Raw genomic sequence first — 18,037 nt, forward strand, 5'->3', positions numbered from 1 at the left:
AAGGACGGATAGGGTCTTTTAGGTTTCCGGGTCCCAAACTGCATAGGGAATTGTGCACCAGTACCAGCACTTTGAACTTAGCCCAGTAGGCAGTTAGCACCCAGTGTAATTATTTCAGCAGCAGTGTAACATAATGGTGATTGTTTGCCCCAGTGAGCAGCCACATCCATGCATTTCAAAGCTGTAGCTTCTGGGTCAACATCAGGAGCTGCTCTGCAATTGATGGGAGTTGCATTCTAAAACATCAGAGTACATACGTTGGCCATCCACATTCTAGGCAGTACGTATTGGAATAGAATTTAGGCTGTGACACAGAACAACAATGGGGAAACTGTGCCCTCCAGATGTTGTTGGAATTCATCCCTCATCAACCCCAACCAGCATTGGCCAGCAGCCAGGGAGGTTCACAGTTGTAGTCCAATAACATATGAAACGCCACAGGTTCCCCACTCTTGTCATGAACGGAAGGAGCTTATTTCTTAATGTGGTTGCCCAGTAGGAAGGGTGTGCTGTCTGCCTGATGAAGGAAGGAAGGAAGAACCTAAGATTTGTGGAAATGGGGCAAGGGAGCTTGTCATTCGTTGTGCAAACCAGGCATAGGCAAACTCTGGCCCTCCAGATGTTTGGGACTAAAATTCCCATCATCCCTAGCTAACAGGACCAGTGGTCAGGGATGATGGGAATTGTAGTCCCAAACATCTGGAGGGCCAGAGTTTGCCTGTGCCTGGTGCAACCCAGCAGGACCACATCAGGACCCACAGTTTTGGCTGCACTGGCTTAGTTGATTATCAACAATGTTGTACATAGCATATTAGGTGGTTAAAGGTGTCGCAGGAAGTATCCCATTTATTTATATATTTTAAATCTCTGACAGATATTTAGAGATCATGGCTGAGAGTTCGCCATGCAACTGGCCTCTTCATTAATCTCTCAAATTTGTCTGCTATTCTTCAGGTATCATTATGATGGAATACAGATAAAGAAGAGCTCACCCTTCTATGCCTACTATTGCTATCTTTTGGCTGAGAAAGGGGAGAACAGGTTTGGTTCTTAAATATGTTTCAAGACAAAATGTGGGTACGGATAGTTGAAATTGTATTTCCAGTGAATTTACACCAGTTGGTTAGATAATGGTAACCCTGGCACTTTGAGGACTGGGGGTCCCAGTTTGCTGCGTACGTAGTTGCAACAGAAGCTGTAAAACAGTTTCCCATCAAAGTATGGGATTAAGAGTCTCATGCTCTACCAACTGAGCTATCCCAGTGTCAGCTTGTTAATCACCTCAGACAGTAAAATGTCTTGGTCCAATCCCAGGTCTAATGGGTGAAATTTAGTTTTATGGTCAACAAATAAGAAGAACCAAGCATGCAAAGGTCAGATGGTTTAACTGAGACCGTTTAACAAACTCCCAGGCAAGAGGACTTCAGATAGCTTTCCAGTTACTGATTCAGCTATTTGAGCAGCTGAGGGATCAGAGTGGGACCCTCTTTGCAAATTAGCTCAAATTATGGATTCCCATTGTTAAGCAAACAGAATATATTTGCAAGCTCTGGTTGTCAGTTATAACCTGTTTGAGCAGGATTCGGTTCGGCAGATTTTATTCTTAAATGTCAAAACTACTGCTGCCAAGTTCTGATTAAACTTAAAATCAGATTTGCCATACATTGATCATATATATATATATATATATATATATATATATATATATATATATATATATGGTTATATCTTCAGCAATGAGATCACGGTAGAAGGATGCTGGTGCCTGCAATAGTATATATGGAGGAATTATAGGTTTAAAAAATTGCTTCAAAACGATCTGCTTATCTGAGTTGTGTAAGCAGCATGGAGATTCTGTCTGGAGACTAAATCATATATTCTGCATTGATATTAAACAAGTGGGAGGTTGGGGGGGGGAGACAAGTTACTTATGGAAATTCGCATGGTTGAATCTAAATGTGTGTTTCCACTAGCAAAAAGCAATTTCTGCTCTTGGAATGACTGTGCTTGAAGAGGTAGTGGATGAAAAAGGTGACCCCAAATCTGGAGGGTGAGCAATGAATTTGGGGGAAATTGAACCTGGGACATACTGGGTATGGTTTTAAATTGGGGAAATGAACTAATTTAAGATGACTTTGTCCAGATGATTTGGAGGTAATGAATGGGGGATAATTTAAGGGGAGTTTAATTGCTTTGGAGGCTAATCTACTGAGAAATTAATGGGGGATAAACGAATTGAAGAGAAATTAGTTTGGTGTGAACTGCAGTGGAGTGCAAATTCATTGGAAAAATTTACCTGGGCTGATTAGGGTGGGAAATTAGTTTTCTTGCCTACTGTGGTGTTTCTACTTATAAATTAGAATAAATTAGCATAGGCAGATTTGTTCGTGTGGCCCTATGCAGTTTTAAGTACTATGTAGCCAGGCACCTGCAAGGTGTTTTACGAAAGTCAGCAAACGTATTAAAATACCAGTCTTAAGAATTTAATTTCATTTATTCATTAATTAAATTTCTATCTCGCCCTTCCTCTCAAAGAAGCCACAAAAACAGACAACTTCCATCACAATTAAATAATACCATTACAACGTAGCAAAATTAAAAATGAGCATATAGCCTCAGATGGCCTGTGGAAAAATAACTTTAACCATGATGGGGATGTGCAGGGTAACCTGACATGACTCACAGCTGGTTACTGGCTCCATCCATTTTCCTTGTTGGGGTAGGCATCGCAATATAGCATCCACTCAATTTAGGGCCCCTCCATATGTTGTTTTTATTGGGAATTCATGATGAATCATGCCCATGGTGCTATTGGGGTGGTTATAAATGAGTCCACTTTCAGACGTGTTTGTGCCTGCAAACATCTTGGGGTTCAGTTGACAGACTGCTTTGTCTCCAGTCCAGTGCACATCCCATACTTGCTACTGAAATCATGAATCTTTTAATGCCACAAATGTCTCAATTTATTTTTTTGTCCCACTCTTGTTGTGCTATAGTGCAAGAGGCCCTTTCCATATGGCAGCAATCGCAGTGCAGTTACAGGCCGAAGCCATTCCTGCCTCACCACAGGCCACACCCCCAGTTTGGAGAAAGAAATCCGGAAAGGATTTTATTGGGAAGACACAAATATGCATTGGGAAGCATCACAGGGCAACTAACAAAGGGTCCCTCCAGGCTGGTGATTTATTGTGGCTGTATTCTGCAAGCTGTTCTTGACAAAATAATAAGCAGAGCAAGGCATGCCATGTAACATAAGCAGCTCTGTCCAACAGAGAGGAACAGCAAGAAATGTGGGTGACAGAAGGAATCACGGAGTCCACTACTGGCACATGCCCTCACAGTTACTTCGGAGGTGAAGTGTGGTGTGAGCATGCTCCTCTAAGTTTCTAGCCTGAAAGGCACCTCACCTCCTCAGACTCAGGAGGCAAACAAACAAACAAACATGTCAGAGAAATTTCCTCACACGAGGCAGCAGCGAGAGGCCATTGCAAGGTGATCACTGGGCTCAGAGGGCATGCCTTCTGTGAGCACTGCTCCCTCATCCCTGCTTGTAAAAGCGTGGCCCTTTTTCCATCTCTTTAGTTCCCTCATGCTGCTCAGTCTGTAAGCACTTTGAGGGGGGGAAGTGGTTTGTTTTGTTCAGTTCTCTAGGATATTCTGAGCACCGTCAGGATGGATGTTTGCTAGTAATCTGTGACTACTTATGGCAAGCTTCAAGCAGGTGCTCATTTTAGGGTGCTGACATCACCAAACAGAGGGATGAGCTCTCCTGCTTCCCTGTTTCTAGGCAGCAGCTGCAGCCACGAGGCCATGCATACAGCTCGATTGGCTCTTGAGGAGGAATAGGGATGAGCAGGATGGTGGCCCGAGAGCTGACAAGCTATGCCAGCCAGCCTATTGAGAGAGAGACCACCATCCGTGTGTGTTGCTATAGTAGCAACAGTCAATTGGCTGGAGTGCTCCTCTCAGAGAAGCAGGGGCTGGGAATTCTTAGGAAATGTATTACATACTACACTCCTGGCAGTTTATCCTAGAATTCAAGTCAAGCTGCTCCAAGGCCTTATTAAAAAGAAAGAAAGCGAAGTCCCAGTCTTGAAAACCTTTGTGGTTTTTCAAGAAGTGTTGCCCGCAAAGCAACTTATACCTAGCTTGCCAGTTGTGCCAACTTGAATAAAATATGGGGGGGGGCAGGTAAGCGGCACATGCAACACCATTTGAATGGCAGTGCCCATCAACGTGGGGGGGGGTCCTCAAATATTTTATTGAGGGGTTCCGAAGGAACCTTTGCTCCTAGGTGTTGGCTCCTATGGACTTTGTACAACCTATTATCCAGCACTATTTTTCTAGAAAAAGAGGTGCCAGAACTCACCATGAACAATTCCCTTGTTCTCGTATAATGGCAATGGCGCCCACCTGAGAGGTGCCAGAACTGAATTCTGGTGAGCTCCGGCTGCAAAAAAAAAAAAGCCGTGCTATTATCCACCAAGCTGAATACAGCCTGCTGGTTATAATATATAATAATAATAATTTATTATTTATACCCCGCCCATCTGGCCGGGTTCCCCCAGCCACTCTGGGCGGCTTCCAACAAAACACTAAAATACAGAAATCCATCAAACATTAAAAGCTTTCCAAAACAGGGCTGCTTTGAGATGCCTTCTAAACGTCTGGTAATTGTTGTTCTCTTTGACCTCTAGTGGGAGGGCATTCCACAGGGTGGGTGCCACTACCGAGAAGGCCCTCTGCCTGGTTCCCTGTAACTTGGCTTCTCGTAGTGAGGGAATCGCCAGAAGGCCCTCGGAGCTGGACCTCAGTGTCCGGGCAGAACACTGTATGTATGGCAGCCCAATGGAAGCTGCTGTTTGCTGGCACTGCAAAAATAGGATGGTGGTTAAAAAGTTGGCAGGCTGTAATAGAGGAGTACTGGAGTGCCTTTGTCGGCAGTCATGCGGGCCTTCTTTAAGGCTGATTGATTACGGCCAAATTTGTTTTCTTTTTCGTTTTTTGCTTAAATAATTCTTGCTGCATCGAAAACTACTTGTGTCAGTAGACACCCGGGGCCAAGATTGACCTGGCAAAAACCATGCATGAAGCTCAGATGGTAGGTGCCACCACTTCTGTGGTGCTTTTTAGATGCTTTAAATTGTTTTAAAGTATTTTAAAATACGTCTTTGTTTCATTTTTAATTGCCTTGTTTTATCAGGGATAATAATAATAACTTATTACTTATACCCCACCATCTGGCTGGGTTTCCCCAGGGATGTGTTTGCCATGTGAGGAAGAACAGCAAAGCATAAATTTAATGGATAATAAATAAAATAATGTCAGCAGCAAGCTCTTGAATCTGGTGAGCTAGCAAAGAGGCAGCCAGTGCAGTTCTTTCAGCATGGATGAAATAGCTACAATAGATGCTCTTCTCAGCATCCTAGCTGCCAGATTCAGCCCTAGTTGCAGCTTCTGGACCAGGTGCAAAGGCAGCCCCACAGACAGTACATGCCAGCCATCTAACTGTAAGGTTGCCAGTGGCCAAGCTACACATGTTAAGGAAAGAGCATAGCTGTCATACCAGCTGAAGATGGTAATAGGCACTCCTTGCCACTGAGATCTCCTTGGCCTCTAGTGGCAAAGATGAATCCAGGAGCACCCTCTGAATTTTGTACCTGTTCCTTCAGAAGGAGTGCAACCCTGCCCAAAACAGGCAAACAACCTAATTCCTGAACCCAGGAACCACTTGCTCCCAAGGATTCAGAGAGATTGTTAGCCCATCACAACACCCAGGCATTGGTTCATACACCCGCAACCTCTCCTGATTCAGACACTGTAGAGAAATAGTTAACCAAACAGAGCTATTTCAAAGTAGGTTTTGTTGTTGTCTGTCCTACCACAGTGGGGAGGTTTGCAGTTTTGAGAATGCGGCAAGTTATCAGAGCAGTGGCTGCAGAAAAGAGACAGTGAGTATTTGTTCAAAGCAGATTTAATATGAGGTGGCTACGGGCCAATGACTCTTAAAACATCCGTCTGTGATGGATTGGTGAAATGCAACCTGCCGAGAATGCTTTTTTAAAAGCGTTTTTCTTCCTGGCTATGATTCTGCTGTAGGAAGTCTGCAGGAGCCATGACACTGAATCACAGTAAGCACATAATTAAATCCTGTATGTGAGAGACTTTAAGTGTGGTGACCCATTTCTTTGCTTGCTTCCTGGTAGGAAGAGAATCATAGAATCATAGAACCAAATACAAGAGTGTTACTTGCTGCTCACACCTTTTTAAAGGTGAAGTCAGGCGTAACAATTTTAGAGCTGTAGGTTCACTCTGAAACTGCCTCTTCTGTGTTCAGCCCAGTTGTCTCTTTTCCACTCCATGATGGAATTTGGGGTGGGGGGGGATAGATTTGCAAGTTTGAAACAGAAGCTGGCTATGTGCAGTGCTGATTGACTGCCCCACATCATGTTCCCAAGAAACCTTTCTGTTCGAGCCCTGGAGCAGTTTAGCAAAGGAACAAGCACGAGCTCTGTATAGGCAAGCCATACGTGGGTGTGCACTTCGCAACTGACAGTGATGCCCGTGTATTTTGTGTAAGAGTATCAAACCAAGTGTGAGAATCCTTTGATCAGGCTAATGGGAATGTGAGTTGGATTACTGGATAGGAGTGGCTCTGGAAACACTGTGTAAAAGCACACTGAGAGTCCAATCCACCCAAGAAATCCTTCATGTCAAGGTTGCCCCAGATCGATGTGGCTGTTGCAAATACACACCAATGCCAATCAATAAAATACTCCACTCTGTTGTTTCCCAATGTTGTCCCACCCAGCAGTAATAAACATAGTTGTAAGTGTTTGTTGTAAACTTAATAAACTGTTATCGTTTTGCAGAAGGACCAAGAAGCAGTTGGATATCCACTTCCTGAATTCAGGAGATTTTCTTCATGGGAGCAGGAGCTAGAAAAGAAATATTCCTGTAAAATGGTATGTTTGATAGCATAAAAACCCTTCCAGAGTTGAGATCAAATCAAGTGATGAGACCCTGTTGTGGCTACTACCACCAAGGACAGCAAGATTGTAAGAAGCAGTGACTTCTTGGTGGTGGCCCCCATGTTGTGGAAATTATCCCAAAGGGAAACCTACTTCCCTTGTCCCTTTAAGGTTGACAAGTAAGATCTTCTATTTTTATTATCCCAAACTTCTGAGTTACAATAGTCCGCTTCTGATTATTGAATAGATTTTTGTATGATATTGTTGACCTGTTTGGGCCTGTTTTGGTTGTAGATTGTTGCATGGTGCTTTGAGGACTGAATAAATGGAGCCATTATGAATTCTTGACCATGGTGCTTTCATGTTGCCTCGTTCTGTATATATTCCAGGTTTCTTTATTTGCTGATGCATATTGCACCCACTGCCAGGAAGTGTTGCAGAACGTAAAAAACAAGGATCTCGACCAGGTAGGTATGATGTTTGTGTTAGGTCTCTGCGTAAGCTCACAGCTCTGCCTTCCTTCAGATCAGCCCATTCCATGTTTATTTGATAGGAAGTTCCACATAATTTCTCTGGCTGTATTTAGGCCAAAGGTGATGTGAGGTTAAATATGTCCTTGCCTTTGCCATATAGGTTTGTTTTAGTTTTTAAAATGCAAATATCAGATGATGAGAGAGGCTGATAATTATCAGGATTGCAGCAGGCAGGGAGGAGAAATTCAACTCTTTCTTTCCGTGCTGTGGTCCTGAAGAAAACACCTCCTCTGAAAGAGGCTTGGGCCACTCTGACTACTGCTGGAATAGGTGGGCCTTTGGTCTGATCCAGTAGGGCTCTCATGTTCTTAAGATGCTATTTGCTTTGAGGGGGGGGAATGCCTTTGCTCCCAAGGAAACGTGCATATATATAAGATTGTAGCCGTTAATGGAATTTCCTCCTTCCCATAAATCTCATTACTCCAACTACTTTATCCTGAATCTGTGCTTGATTATGATGATATACAGGCAGGCAAAATGAACAGTCCTGTAAACTTTTTTTTCTAGATTTCATTGCTAATATATGATTTATACTCCTGAGAGTTTTATTTTGCCTCCTTTTTGGAAACAATGGGGATCACTACCGATATTTTACTTCCCTCTTCTAGGCCAGTTGCATCGTGACATTTATTTTTTTAAAGCCAAACATGAGTAGAGCAAGTCTTCCTCTACCCCCACACACACACACACGAGCCAACCACCATTATGTGCAGATGCATGTTCAAGAGCAATGTAACTGTTGCATTAGGGGAAGGAAACATTCCAGGGGATTCCCAACATCTGGGAAGGCGGCAGAGGCCCAGGGTGGGTTATGGGCTGAGCGAATGTCCTTAAGCTTCTTTTCCTGACAATAAATGACTTCAGTGTTGCAATGAAAATTCATTAAGTATGTGCTCCTTTAGGTAGAAGAGCTCTTCACTGTTTTCTGGAAGTCTCTGAAGCCTGACGCAATAATGTTCATGTCCCAGGCAGATGTTTGCCAGCTATTTCAGTGCTACGACAGGCAGCTCTTCCAGGTACCACTTTTCATATATTAGGCCAGAGGGTCCCAGACTTCGAGTCAGACCTTCTTTGGGAGAAGTGGGGCATAAGTGTGCAGGTAAAAACCAAGGTGGGTACTTCCTTGCTTCTGCAGATAATACATGTATGGCTTGAATGGCCCTTGGTTGACAGAGAAACCTTGTATATTCATACAGGATTTGTGGGGGGTGTTCTGCATTCCTAGTCCTTCATCATCTCAACCTCACCTGGGGAGAAGGAAACCCCAGAATAATTGTATTCCAATTATTGATGCTCATTTGTGATTCTCAGAAGGTGGTGTACATGGTTCTCCTCCCCAGTTCACCCTCACAACAACCTAGTGAGGTAGGTTAGGCTAAGAAGAACAGTGAGTGGCTTGCGGTCACCCAGTGAGCTTCATGGGTGAGTGGAAATTTGAATCCTGGCCTCCCAGGACCTAGTCCAGCACCCTAACCATGGCGCCACACTGGCATTGAGATTTTCTGAGGAGATCTTATGAGGAGACCTTATTATGAGTCCCTCCTGCTGCTTAGTGTGGCCATGTGTCCTACTTTACAGTGGAGAGTCCTCTGTTTGAAGGAGTCCTCTACTTGAAAGCCCCTGCAGGCAGTTTCAGGTTTAACATCAAGGGCTCTGTAGTTGCCCATAATCAGTTAGCACCAAGACAGCAGACTATACAGGGACACAGGTTACCTAATCACAGTCTTCTCCATCATGGTGAAATATGTTACTTGTATTTCTATTTAAATTGTAGTCATCATTTCTAATTTTGCATCTGCACATATAAATTTGTAAGTGCAAACTTTATCCAGCTGCTTGTTGCCTTCTATATCCTCATGAAAATTCATAATAATAATAATAATAATAATAATAATAATAATAATTTGTTATTTATTCCCCAGCCACTCTGGGCAGCTTCCAACAGAAATATTAGAATACACTAATTTTTTAAAGATTAAAAGCTTCCCTAAACAGGGCTGCCTTCAGATGTCTTTTAAAAGTCTGGTAGTTGTTTATCTCTCTGACCTCTGATGGGAGGGCGTTCCACAGGGCGGGTGCCACTCCCTAGAAGGCCCTCTGCCTGGTTCCCTGTAACTTGACTTCTCGCAGTGAGGGAACCGCCAAAAGGCCCTCGGCCCTGGACCTCAGTGTCCGGGCAGAGCGATGGAGGTGGAGACTCCTTCAGGTATACTGGACCAAGCATTTTAGAGAGAATTTCTCCTAATGACTAACACACATATTTTTATATGCTATTGACCACTATGCATTTTGTAGGTTATTTTCACTAACATCTTTATTTATAACACATGCATTTTTTATTTTTTGGTAAACATTGTGTGGTTGGAGAACTTCATTGCAAAATTCAGATAAGTGCAGATTTCTAAGGAAAGGTGTGTTTTGGTTTGCATATTGTTTCAGGTGCTGATTTGATAGATTCAGCTTTAAATGCAAAATGGATTCTCATCCAACCCTAGTTACTGCAAGAAACAATACTTCTCCAAGTTTGTAATGCAAGACTGTTTGTAATGTAATGCAGAACTGCTGCTTGCTCTAAAGTTAAAGTTTTTCTCTTGCACATTAAAAGGGGGAGGGGGAGAAGAGTTGGGGGGTCACTGTGGTCATTCCTAATCATGTAAGCCTAAACCAGGCATGTCAAACCTGCGGCCCTCCAGATGTTTTGGCCTACAACTCCCATGATCACTAGCTAGCAGGACCAGTGGTTGGGGAAGATGGGAATTGTAGTCCAAAACATCTGGAGGGCCGCAGGTTTGACATGCCTGGCCTAAACCATGGTTTAAGTAATTGTCTGAACTGGGTCGCTTCAGTGGTTTGGAACAATCTGTTGGGAAATAATCTGTTTTCATGTTGTGTTCATTGCATTTGCCTTTGGGTAACTATCCAATACTGTTTAGGAAATGGAGAAGATTCTGCTTCATGATTTTCTGGAAGATGTCTCTATACAGTACCTCAAACTGGTCAGATTATTCAGCAAAAATATTAAAAGCTGGCTGCTCGCAACTATGGAAGACTTCCCACCGTTGTTGGGCGCCTCTAAAATCAAAGGTATGTTCAAGTAATGTGGACTTGAAAAGCACGGTTGATATTGAAAAATGTGAACTTGAAAAGCAGGGTCAATATTCATAGATACGAGCTGTTCAAACTGTTTAGTAATGCAGGCTGTAACACAAGTCGTTTAGAATTAAGTGGTGGTGAATCGTGATCATTTGTTTCTTCCTTTCCTCTCAGAGGTGACTTTGTTTATAAAAAGACTTCGGAGGAAGACTTACCTTGCTAACATGGCAAAGGTATGTACCCCAAAGGTAAAAGCTGGAGTCTGTTGCAATGAATTAACTGACAAAAACATTCTGTAGGATGGATTAGTCACAGGCCTATGTTTGAAGTTGTGTTGTGTTGCTGGACGTGATGCAGTTACGAGATGCTGCCTCCTTCTGGACAGAATGTGGGATGGGTGGAGGTCGGTAAGGAAAGTAAGCTGTAATACAGAGGTTTGGAGCACTGCGAAAATCATTTCTCCTGTGTTAATTGCTGAGTACCAAGCATCATCATCGCCACCACTGTAGAACCCCTTCCAAGCCCCAATTCTGGTTTGATGCTAATTATAATAGCGACTGTATTACCAGTTATTAATTGATCGTGATAATGGTGATGGATATTGTGTGTTATGAGGAGGTGAGAGAGATCATCAGCAATCTGATAAACCTGGGTTGTACCCAATGTTAGTTATACTGAGATTAAACCCATTGAAAGTGAGTGGGGTTATTGGTTTTGTTTTTGTTTTTCCCAAGACATAAATGACATGCATTTTCTCTCTCTTTATTTTACAGACCATGAGAATAGTATTGAACAACAGCAGGAGAGTCAGTGTTTTGAAATCGGACATGAACGCAGTCATTACTCAGGGGTTTTCGGACATTCCTGGAAGCTCGCTGCAAATGGCGTTTAGAAATGTGGATGAAATTGAAAGTGGCACAGAGCTGAAATGTAGCAGCACAGGCTCCTACTATTTTTCTATTTAATGGAATGCTTTGTTCACTTTTTTCTGCTAGAATTTGATAGAGAACCTCTCCCTCTTTCCTTGATACAAAATGTTTTTCTTATGTGGATATCACATGAGGATTATTTCACAGGTTGTTCTTAGTTTCAAATGTGGATGTCCTTCCAAATTCTTTTGTGACATTTGGTTCGGTTTGGACCTCTTGTTGAAGTTTTATATTACTAATAAGGATTCTCTGCATATTACCGTAATTACAGTGGGCATGGCTGTGATGAAAGGAAGTTAGCACTTGGGAGAACTTCCTGTGCAAATTAGGGTAATTTGCATCAGAAAGTTTTCAGTTTGCTCTGGAAAGTTTTCTCATGCCCTAGAAAGTGCTCATGTTCATTTTACCTGTATTTAGTGAATTTTTTTGAAGCTGACAAGCTTTCCTAATACTGTGTTTGCGTTTGGCATTGTTACTAAGGAACTTATGAAATAGGAAAACGTTCATGCCACATCACTATTGAAATTACATGTTGCTACTTGAACTAACACCCTTTGTTGTACACTAATATCAGACCTAATTGATCAAAGTAGATAATATTCATGGCAAAGCCTCTTGCTTGTATGTGAAAGTCATAATTTTATCAACGGACACAAGGCATGTGTGTCTTGAACAACTGTAACCTTAGTACAGAGACGCAGTCCTTCACATCAAAGAATAACATTTTCATTGATTAAGCTTTCATGGTTTCCGTGCCTTACATTTTCATGTGACAACAACAGTTGACATGGTCCAGCCCAAGCTGGATGCAGTAGGAACACTTGATTCTTAATCTCATTAAAATGAATTGAACATAAAAAATGTTGAATTTCGGCTGCTCTGTGCACAGTATTTTTCACATATAAGAACAAACACACATTGATTGACTAAAGCCCTAGCTCTCCGTAGAGGCTGCAGTGAAGTCTGGAATCAACAGGCTGTAGAAGAAAGATCCTACTTAACTAGAAGTGAATATGAAAAGATATTGTCTTCATATTAATACAGTAGTTGTTTTTAACATGTTTTGTCTCTGTTAAGTATAAAGAGATTTAAACTCGGGAGCAGCCTTGAGCCATCTACGAGCCAATGCATATTCACTTGTTTTATAGGCTTGAATAATCTGATGTCTTCACTGGACACTTCAACAGATATTAGGGTTTTGCTAAATTGTTTGTCCTCGGACCTTGAGGCTTTCGTGATTCAGGTACAAAATTAGGCAGTCTTAGAGATACTGTGTTTATTTCACACAGAGACGGTGATGCTCCTAAAATGAAGCTGGTGTGTGTGCATTCATATGAGAGAAAGTTGAAGGAGTGGGATTAGGGTGACCCTGCTCACTACCAGCTCTGGACTTGCCCACTTTGCCCTCCTCCCAGTGTCAATTTGGCTCCGCCCACTGCTGGCATGAGGTCCCTGGCAAGTTGATTAGCAGAAATATAGCCCTTGGCCTGGAGAAGGACACACACACACACACACACACACACACACACACGAGGTTTCTACACTAGTTGAAAGTAGTTGAACTGAAATATTTGTGTGCTTGGACTGTGGGTGAAGATCAATAAAATGCATACTAAAATAGAGGGACCTTTCAGTATGATCTCAAACACAAATGCAGGTATACGTTCAACCCTGTTCCCAAAGTCTCACTCACTAAAGCAGCTCCTATTGCTTTATAAGCACATCCTGATGGTATGCCAGAAACCACTTGACAACTGACCTATGTCTGAAGAAATTTATGTGCAGAGTGGAAGAAAAGTCCTACATTTATATCCTAACTTCCTTCCACTGTGGATCTTGGGGGCAGAGTTCCCAAACTGCTAATCATATCAAAAATGAGCTCACTGGTTTTTAGTAGGAATTATTCTCAGGGAGGCTGGTATAGGTTTGAAGCATTGGTCAATGCAGTCTTTGGGGCCATGTTACAATGAAATGTCTTTGTGTGACTCATTGCAGCCAAGCAAGAATCAAGAAGAGTTCAGAAAGCTCGCTGCTAATTTCCAGCTGAGGTGGAACTTCCTCTTGACATCTGTCAGCAAGGCAATGACCCTCTGCCACACTGAGAGCTTTGGTCAGTGATGTCCTGCAATGGTCTTTTGTAGGTCTTCTGCTGTAAAACATATTTGATGGTCAAGAACTTGGGATCTTGAACAAGGTGCCTTACGCCGTGAGGGCGGGACCTGCCTTAGTGTGTGCTTATGACTTGTGTCCTTGAGGCCCACAATGGAAGAGGAGTCTGCTTTCAGGTGGGGAGGGGGGCTTCATATTGCAAAAGGGCTGTGGAGATATTGCAAACAGATTGTTGAAGGGGGCTTTTTTTTTGGCCGATCGGATTTCCCCCAGAAAGTGTAAATCCAGATTAAATGAGGGTGGCAGCCATGTCACGTGGAGGCTTCAAAAAAAAAAAAAAGCTTGCATGCGCCATGAGCACTGATCCCACAACAAATACCCCCTCTTTATGCCATGCAATTAAGAACAATATGGATTGCTCAGAGTCAGGCATAGCATAAACCAGCCTGACATACTTAGAACTTCAATTTTTGCCCTTAATGCTGGCCCTACCATTAGGCGAGCAGATGTGAGGAGGGCAGTAGTTGTCCCTCCCATCCTTCTCAGACATTGTGTTGGCAGCAGGGAAGGGATGCTTCCTTGTTGCTGGCCTGGGCAGGCTTCTTGGCTGTCCTGCCTAACCATGTTTCCCCAAAGTAAAATAGATGCATTGCTGGGAAAGTCTACTAACTGAACAAAGAGAGGCACACAACCCAGGCCATTCAATCCGGCAGGCATTGTACTGCTCTGTGCACATGACGGATGGTGCACATACTGTAAATGCCTGAAAGACCACCTGCTTCCCTACCGACCCTCTTGGGTGCTAAGACTGGCAGAGGGGGTAGATCCTTTGCCCTCTGAAGCTTGGGGTGGCAGCCTCTAAGTTGTGGAAATTCTTCCCCACAGAGGTGTGTCTGGCATCTTCATTATGCAACTTCCTGTGAAGGCTGAAGATGCACCTCTTGTGAACCTCTAGATGTTATTGGACTCCAAGCCCCATCCCTGGCTATTAGCCATGCTGATGGGGGCTGCTGAGAGTTGACGTTCAACTACGTACATCTACGTACACATTTTTGTTGTAAACAGTAAGGTGAGAGGGAAATGAAATGCAGGAAGTACAGACAGTGATAACTGTGTTGCAGACAGGGACCACAAAACAGCTTTGATGGTAACGCATTCTGGCACTGGTAAGCTGATTGACACATGCAGTGTGATTAAAAAGCAAAACAAAACACTTGATAAAAGATACAGATTTAGAATATTTTAAAGAAGACTGGAAACCATTCCTAGTCTATATGTGAAGTTATTTCCCGTATGCAAAGACCACAGGGGAGTTTGAAGTGTAAGAAAACAGCAGAATACATTAAGAAACATGTTAGAGAGTATGAAATTAGATAAGACGGAAACCTTGAAATGCAATTGTTCGTGATTTGAGTTATAAACATTGATGTTGGGTGAGTAGGAAGTCGCTAGTTTTGTTGAATTGGAATGTAATTGTTGAGCAACAAATTACTTTCTCTATGGGAAAAAGAATAAAATATTATTACAAAAACAAACAAACCCCCAAAACCAACCACTTTGTCCTGGTGCAAACTTGTGCAGTCTTCATTTGAAGTTCCTTTGCTCCAGGATGACCACTTTAAAACCAGTTAAAGTCAGTCTTGGTGCTTCCAGACAGATATGTTTGTAGGTGTTGGGGCACTTCAAATCCATACAACAATCACCTGCAAAACAAAGGGAGGTTTGTTTCCAGTTCCTTTACTGTTACAATAGTGCTGATCAGGAGGTTTTCCAAGATGTACTTCCTCTCTAACTACATCTTGATTTCATTCAGAGCTCTGGGACTCACCCAGGGAGCAGCTAAGAGGGGAAAACCCCTGTTGTGCAACCCACGCGGTTGTCACTCCTTTCTTTGCAAGACCTGCTTGGGGAAGTTCAAAGCAGTGGGAGAAATGGCTCTGTAGTTCTGTTCTTTGCAACTATTCAAAAGTGTCCATGTACTTTTGCAAGTAAAGGACAGCACAATTACCCTCCGAGGGTGAGGTCACAGGTTGAATTTTAGAGTTGAGTGCCATCTCCCCATTCCTATCTGGATGCTAGCCAATGCACCGCCTTTGCCTTTTCATCTGACTAGGAAGGTTAATAGATGGCTCCACAATCTATCCCTTCTTTTTTCATTTTTAAAAAACCTAGGCTCCTGGCATTTGTTCAATTTGCTTCTGCTTGAATATGTCATTCACATACTTCAAACCCATGTGGAGGAGGAAGGAGATGGGGCTCTGTTGATGATGCCGCAGGATACCTTGGTTCTTCAACCAGTCTGTCTTCTGGACGATTTTGCTGTTGAACAGACTGATGCCGGGCAGGCAGCACCAACTCGAATCATTCTGACCCAAAGTCAAAGCGACATTAACCTAAGTCGCATTATTCTGAAGGTCCTCAGCTACCTAGTAGATGCTGACACAGGCAACAAGGTAAAACCCAGTTCTTCACATTTGCTTCTGAATGAGAAGTGGGAAATCAGATTGTTGGAAATAGATGCATGCTTGAGGCATGTTCACAGGGCTCTATTTGTGCTTGTGATATCTGTGAACAACATCTAATTATTTATTTATTTATACCCCGCCCATCTGGCTTGCTGGTAGTTGTTTTTCTCTTTGACATCTGATGGGAGGGTGTTTCACAGGGCGGGCGCCACTACCGAGAAGGCCCTCTGCCTGGTTCTCTGCAACTTGGCTTTTTGCAACGAGGGGACCGCCAGAAGGCCCTCAGCGCTGGACCTCAGTGTCCGGGCAGAACGATGGGGGTGGAGACGCTCCTTCAGGTATACTGGACCAAGGCCATTTAGGGCTTTAAAGGTCAGCACCAACACTTTGAATTGTGCCCGGAAGCGTACTGGGAGCCAATGTAGGTCTTTCAAGACCAGTGTTATGTGGTCTCGGCGGCCGCTCCCAGTCACCAGTCTAACTGCCGCATTCTGGATTAGTTGTAGTTTCCGGGTCACCTTCAAAGGTAGCCCCACGTAGAGTGCATTGCAGTACTCCAAGCGGGAGATAACTAGAGCATGCACCACTCTGGTGAGACAGTCTGCAGGCAGGTAGGGTCTCAGCCTGTGTACCAGATGGAGCTGATAGACAGCTGCCCCGGACACAGAATTGACCTGTGCCTCCATAGACAGCTGTGAGTCCAAAAGGACTCCCAGGCTGCGCACCTGGTCCTTCAGGGGCACAGTTACCCCATTCAGGACCAGGGAGTCCTCCACACCTGCCCGCCTCCTGTACCCCACAAACAGTATTTCTGTCTTGTCAGGATTCAACTTCAATCTGTTAGCCGCCATCCATCCTCCCAACTGCCTCCAGGCACTCACACAGGACCTTCACCACCTTCACTGGTTCTGATTTGAAAGAGAGGTAGAGCTGGGTATCGTCCGCATACTGATGAACACCCAGCCCAAACCCCCTGATGATCTCTCCCAGCGGCTGCATGTAGATATTAAAAAGCATGGGGGAGAGGACAGAACCCTGAGGCACCCCACAGGTGAGAGCCCAGGGGTCTGAACACTCATCCCCCACCACCACTTTCTGAACATGGCCCTGGAGGAAGGAGCGGAACCACTGTATGGCAGTGCCCCCAGCTCCCAGCCCCTCTAGACGGTCCAGAAGAATGTTATGGTCGATGGTGTCAAAAGCTGCTGAGAGATCCAGCAGAACTAGTAAACAGCTCTCACCTTTGCCCCTAGCCCGCCAGAGACCATCAACCAGTGCGACCAAGGCACTTTCAGTTCTGAAATATACTCGGAGTCGAGAGTGAATTTCATGCTCTTTATTCAGCTCATATTCATCAAGGAGAAGAAGAGAAGACGAATGGCTCTTTTCCCAAAACCCTCTGCTTATATACATTATTTACACAATGGGCCTTGCGTGATTGGCTACTTCAGGGCTACACCTGTGGGCCAATTATATTGTGGATTGACTTCTGCCTGCAGCCTGATTGGCTGCTCCTACAGGCCAATCAGGTAGCAGATTCACTTCTGCCAGCCGCCTGATTGGCTGCTCCAGCAGGCCAATCAGGTTGCGGATTCACTTCCACCTGGAGTTGGATTGGGTAGCTCCCGCTGATTCTGAATCCTATTGTTCTGATTGACTTCTGCCTGCAGCCTGATTGGCTGCTCCTACAGGCCAATCAGGTAGCAGATTCACTTCTGCCAGCCGCCTGATTGGCTGCTCCAGCAGGCCAATCAGGTTGCGGATTCACTTCCACCTGGAGTTGGATTGGGTAGCTCCCGCTGATTCTGAATCCTATTGTTCTAGGATTCAGCTCAGTACATAACACCCCTCCCCTCTAAGTTCCAGTCCTGCCCGGGAAGTTGCATTCGTAGTCCCCAAGGTCTGCTGGCCGCCTCCGTGTGCGTTGTGGCCTGGGG

General features: G+C 44.0%; 1 protein-coding gene across 1 annotated transcript in view; it reads left to right on the forward strand.

Annotated features, from left to right (window-relative positions):
- RFX8 (regulatory factor X8) overlaps positions 1–18,037 on the forward strand; it is a 38,104-nt gene that overhangs the window by 13,748 nt on the left and 6,319 nt on the right. The window contains exons 4-14 of the mRNA XM_060273459.1: positions 955–1,041; positions 2,997–3,081; positions 6,873–6,965; positions 7,361–7,438; positions 8,407–8,520; positions 10,438–10,588; positions 10,772–10,830; positions 11,371–11,527; positions 12,675–12,769; positions 13,522–13,636; positions 15,808–16,088. Of these exons, the coding sequence (XP_060129442.1) occupies positions 955–1,041; positions 2,997–3,081; positions 6,873–6,965; positions 7,361–7,438; positions 8,407–8,520; positions 10,438–10,588; positions 10,772–10,830; positions 11,371–11,527; positions 12,675–12,769; positions 13,522–13,636; positions 15,808–16,088 (1,315 nt within the window). The remainder of the gene's footprint in view (positions 1–954; positions 1,042–2,996; positions 3,082–6,872; positions 6,966–7,360; positions 7,439–8,406; positions 8,521–10,437; positions 10,589–10,771; positions 10,831–11,370; positions 11,528–12,674; positions 12,770–13,521; positions 13,637–15,807; positions 16,089–18,037) is intronic.

Source organism: Zootoca vivipara, chromosome 4 (assembly GCF_963506605.1).
Source record: "Zootoca vivipara chromosome 4, rZooViv1.1, whole genome shotgun sequence".
NCBI classification, from domain to species: domain Eukaryota; kingdom Metazoa; phylum Chordata; class Lepidosauria; order Squamata; family Lacertidae; genus Zootoca; species Zootoca vivipara.